We start from the raw sequence: 5,308 nt of genomic DNA on the forward strand, positions 1-5,308 counted from the left end.
AACTGTCCAACTAGTTCTTGTATATGACCATTACACTAAACAATAATAATGTGTAAATAAAAAGGGACAAATATTTCTTGTTATTTACTTTTTTAGCAGCAAAGTTTAGCATGACTTTTTTAGTAGACTTCTTTGCTGCATTGATCCTTGTTTTGTAATTTTGTAATTGTAATTATAATTGAGGCTTAAGCCAATTGAGTCACCATAGTGCATTGACTACTGACTTATCACAGAGATGTTCTCAACCTACCTACATGATCATACTACACTGTACACATGTAGATGTAAGTGTGACATTCATGGTTTTATGCCAGCTCATGAGGAATTTTATCAAAAATATCAAGGAGTACATTCTCCATTTTAATAATTTTTTTCTGATATATAGATCTATACTGGTACATGTTTTTATGTTGTGTAGAAAGTTTGAGCAAATTCCAATCAAAATTGGATTTTTACAAATTTTTTACTCAAAAATAGAGGCAAAATAATGGTCTTTGGCCAAATTTTGCTAAAATTTAAAAGGAGAGAACCCTCCATTTTTATATTTTCGCTGATGCATATACTGTAGAGATTTTGTTTTTCCAATCGAAAGTGTTTTTTTATTTTTAAAGTTGCTCAAAAAGCCGTGTATTAGTGCTTAGGCTCACTTAGCATGCTTTGTGAGAAACCCTGGATTGCATGTGAGACAACAACAACAACTGGCTAACAAAATTAAGCATCTATTTGAAGACTATATCAAAACTAAGAGTCAATTAAGGATAATGTAGCTAGCAGCACTATAAAAAACTATCAGCAGTTAAATCACTTAGTGTATTTGTCGTCCAAAACTTCAGGAGACATATACATCAAATTTTTGTTGAAAGGTTCAGGCATTTCGTTTCTTTGGGCTTCTTTCATTTTCTCTAAAAAGTAATATTAAGTAGTAAAAAAATGTTATATTTTATACCTTTATTTTTAGATTTAATAACACAGTAGCTAACAATGATAACAAGCACAATGATAAGGAGAATAACAACTCCACAAGCTGCTGCTCCTCCAGCTATTGTAACTACATTGCTTTCATCAGATTGAGGGTTAGTTGAAGGTGTCAATGTGCTACTAGATGGAAAAATTGTTGCTGCTGCACTGCTAAATGGTGTGGGTGTAGCGATATTTGTATTAGATGGTATATACTTAGTTGTAGATGATGTTATGGAGGAACTTGTAGTTGTAGCAGCTATAGGTTGAGTGCAATTACTTCCAGTGTATCCATTATCACAAATGCACTCCCCTGGCAGTGTACATCTTCCATTGATTGAAGCTATAGCAGAGGAGAAAAAATTATAAAAATAAGCTAATTCAAATGCTAAATATTGCATTCACGGATGCATTCAATTGTTATGAAATAAAAAAAAACATTGTGTTGCATGTAATTATGTATATAATTGATTCCATAGCAACTTACAACAGCCTGCTCTTGGTATGCACTGTTCACAATCATTCCCAGTCCATCCAGTAATGCATGATAATTGAACTTGTATTGTAAATGTCACTTTGTTGTAATGCCCACTAGTTGTGATGAGGCTGGACCAGCTATCTGTTGGAGTAATATTGAGATTGAATGCATTGCGATCAATCAAATCATCACTGTTAATATCATCGTCGATGCTAGACACTAATAACTGAAATGAGCCCTAAAATTACAAAAATGTTTATGAAAGTTAAAAAATCTAAATGAACTACCACTTACTGGCCATGCATTGTGGCTTGTGAATGTTAACGGATTTTGAGTATTAGCTCCTTGGTAAAGTTGACCTGTTGTTGGAAATAACCTATCGGTATCTTCAAACGAAGATGAAGTTGTAATGGAGTCCCAACAGTTATGGGTATTTGATGGGCTCAGATGGATATTTCTGATGCAAAAATAAAAGTAAACATCGCAGTTTGGAAATAATATTGTGTCACAGGATCCACCATTGTAGTCTTCGTCAGTTGGGTTTTGGTATCTCACGGCTCTTATCTCCAAAACATAATGAGACAAGCAGCAGGGAAACTATAGGTGAATAGACAAAAAGTATTGAAGTGACTGGCTAAAAGTACGCTGAGTATAATGCTGCTGCATTGCCTGTAAATTATTGGCAGCAATTTAGATTTGAAGCTATATATAAATGCCAAGCTCCAGCGCACTCATGCATGATCTAACAACCATGCATACAAACAAAACTTACAAAAAGTAGCCCCAAAATCGCCCGATACAGAGCAATCTTCTTGGTGTTGAGCTTCATGTTGACATAGATATCAGAGTTAAAAGGAAACATTTCTTTTTAACTCTAATAATATCTACGATGTTGATAATGATCAAGCAAGGCACGCCCTTTCCCACAAAATGATTATTATTATGAAGATCTAGATCTAATTTATCCTATGTCGCAACTAAAGAATTCTTGTGCATATTGTTTAGCAACATCAACTGCATTAGACAATTTGTCAAAATTAGTTCCAGAGATTGACGCAGAATTCTCATTTCCACCTGCTTTACCATCTATAGTGCTTGAAATTGACTGTAACCATTCATTGGCCTTCAAACCTTTAGCTACAGCACCCTAAAATTAATGAAATAAAAGTTTAAACATACTTAAAATTAATTGAAAAGAACAAATGCACTAGGGAAACAATTATAGATTAACTTAAATTCTACTCACTTCTGGTACAGATGCTACACAAATGAATTTATCATTTTCGTGATCCACACTTAGCAGCACTGCTGGTATTGATGGAGCTAGTGACTTGAATTCATACATAGCAGCACGTATAACCTGTGTACATAGATACATAGATACGTGAAACCTGCTATTGTGGACACTTTAAAATAAGGACACCTCTATAATCAGGACAGGTAGTATCAGTCCCAATACAATATAAATGTGTATTAATGAACCTCTGAAATAAGGATACCTCTATAATAAGGACAGTTTTATTTGGTCCCAAGGTGTCCGGAATAGACAGGTTTGACTGTAGTGCTACATGTAGTCCTCTTACCATTGAAGAGCCTTTAATTTCAAGTTTTTCTACAACAAATGGAGGAGGATTAGTTTTATCAAACTGTCCAACTAGTTCTTGTATATGACCATTACACTAAACAATAATATATGTGTAAATAAAAAGAGACAAATATTTATTTCGTATTTACTTTTTCAGCAGCAAAGTTTAGCATGACTTTTTTAGCTTTTTTGGTTGATTTCTTTGCTGTATTGAGCTTGTTTTGTAACTCAACTTTCTTCCATTTAGATATCACATCAGATTGTAGAACCTAGTACGTGTAAATGACTGTAAATCATTTCCAAGTGAATGACACTTTAATCATAAACTATTGATACAAATTATGATTAATTAATTACATGCATAGATCTTATCAATATTAGACTTACAAATAGTTCCTTCCCAATAAGTTCTCTGGCTTCTTGTGGAGTTATAGTCTTTTCTACAATGTCCCTAAATACATCAGAGCAGAGCTTGCTCACCCTTTCTTGTACAACAGCTGCACGCTCATGAGCCTGAAGTTAAAATAATAAAGAGGAATAGGGCCAATGTGTAATTAAACCTTAATAGCTTCAGTACCAGTCAAAGCCACAATGCGTCTAAAACCTTCACCTGATCCTTCCTCTGAAACAATGACAAATGAGTCAATATGACTAGTTAAATTAAGGTGACTATGAATACAAATAAATAATATACAAACTAGTAATATTCAACCACTCACGTTCCACAGCAAAATTCAACTGAATATTCAGTCCCCCAGGGACCTGAAGGATCCTCCACTAGTTTATCAACTGGTACACCAATACTTAACACACGGACTGGGTTAGGATAAATCTGTAAGTGTTACAATTAAGACTTGGGGTTAATTATAGTTGCAATCATAATTATAATTATAGTTGCAATCATAATTATAATGATAATTACATGTACATAATTGTGGTTGTATTAAGCCAATTGAGTTGCCATGCCAGCTCATGAGGTGTGCTGTTTAGCATGCCCAGTAGACCTTTGTAGAAAAAATTGATCCATGGTATTTTGTCAAAAATGAATACGAGAGAATTCTCCATTTTTATAATTTTCCTAATACATATACATGATTTTATATCGTGTAGAAAGTTTAAGCAAACTCCAATTAAAATTAATTTTTTTTACAAATTTTAAAATTTGTAAAGAATTTGTAAAAATTTTATTGGGCCAAATTTTGTTTAAAATGTTAAGGAGAGAATTCTTCATTTTTATAATTTTTTTCTGATACATAGACATGTTCTTATGTTCTATAGAAAGTTTGAGCGGATTCTGATCAAATTTGGATTTTTAATGAATTTTTAAAGTTACTAAAAAAGTTGATCAAAAACCATGGGCTATAGCCTTTGGTTCAAGGCCAAATTTCGTCAAAAATGGCTCCGAGAGAATTCTTCATTTTTATAATTTTTTCTAATACATATACATGTTCTTATGTTGTGTTTCAAGTTTTAGCTCATTCCAATCAATTTTGAATTTTTAATGAATTTTTAAAGTTACTCAAAAATTTGACCAAAAACCATGGGCTATAGCCTTTGGTTTAAGGCCAAATTTCGTCAAAAATGGCTCCGAGAGAAATCTTCATTTTTATAATTTTTTCTAATATATATACATGTTCTTATGTTGTGTTTCAAGTGTTAGCTCATTCTAATCAATTTTGAATTTTTAATGAATTTTTAAACTTGCTCAAAAATTGAGCCAAATTTTGCTGAAAACGTCAAGGAGATAATTCTTCATTTTAAAATTTTTTCTAATACATATACATATTTTTTATGTTATGTAGCAAGTCTGAGTTGATTCTGAACAAAACTGATTTTTTACAAATTTTTAAAGTTACTCCAAAAAGGCATACAGCCTAGTGCTTGAAAGCTCATAATGCTGTCTCACTCACTTAGCCCAAGGTCTAGTACAATCACACATGCTGCTACTGGTTCATGATAACTAACCTCAGCATTGATAACACGAAGTCCTTTTATCTCCTTAACAATTGGTAGTGGTGCTTCTTTAGCATAAACCGGATGATTGGCTTTGATGATTTCCAGTGCTATTTCTTCACATTCCTTAATCTTATTTGCTGTCACTGAATTCTAAACAACAACAACAACAACAACAACAATAATATCCTATAATAATAATAAAATTTAAAAAAAAGTAATAATCAAAATTAAAAATTAAAAAAAAATAATAAAAATAAATAACATTAAATAAAAAATAAACATAAAAATTAAAAGAATTAAAAATAAAGTACAAAAAAATTAAAAAAATTTTT

At 32.0% G+C, this 5,308-nt stretch overlaps 1 protein-coding gene across 1 annotated transcript in view; it reads right to left on the minus strand.

The window, feature by feature from the left end:
• Positions 1-946: 946 nt before the first annotated feature.
• The window catches only part of LOC100631583 (alanine--tRNA ligase, cytoplasmic-like), an 11,639-nt gene continuing 7,277 nt past the window's right edge, over positions 947-5,308 (minus strand). The window contains exons 15-25 of the mRNA XM_011408409.2: positions 4,986-5,126; positions 3,740-3,852; positions 3,581-3,689; positions 3,408-3,533; positions 3,170-3,289; positions 3,019-3,114; positions 2,682-2,795; positions 2,208-2,582; positions 1,730-2,032; positions 1,445-1,673; positions 947-1,300 (exon numbers count right to left, since the gene is read on the minus strand). Coding sequence (XP_011406711.1) covers positions 2,397-2,582; positions 2,682-2,795; positions 3,019-3,114; positions 3,170-3,289; positions 3,408-3,533; positions 3,581-3,689; positions 3,740-3,852; positions 4,986-5,126 — 1,005 coding nt within the window. The 3' untranslated portion in view covers positions 947-1,300; positions 1,445-1,673; positions 1,730-2,032; positions 2,208-2,396. The remainder of the gene's footprint in view (positions 1,301-1,444; positions 1,674-1,729; positions 2,033-2,207; positions 2,583-2,681; positions 2,796-3,018; positions 3,115-3,169; positions 3,290-3,407; positions 3,534-3,580; positions 3,690-3,739; positions 3,853-4,985; positions 5,127-5,308) is intronic.

This window comes from Amphimedon queenslandica, unplaced genomic scaffold (genome assembly GCF_000090795.2).
Source record: "Amphimedon queenslandica unplaced genomic scaffold, v1.1 AMPQUscaffold_13001, whole genome shotgun sequence".
Taxonomy (NCBI): Eukaryota; Metazoa; Porifera; class Demospongiae; order Haplosclerida; family Niphatidae; genus Amphimedon; species Amphimedon queenslandica.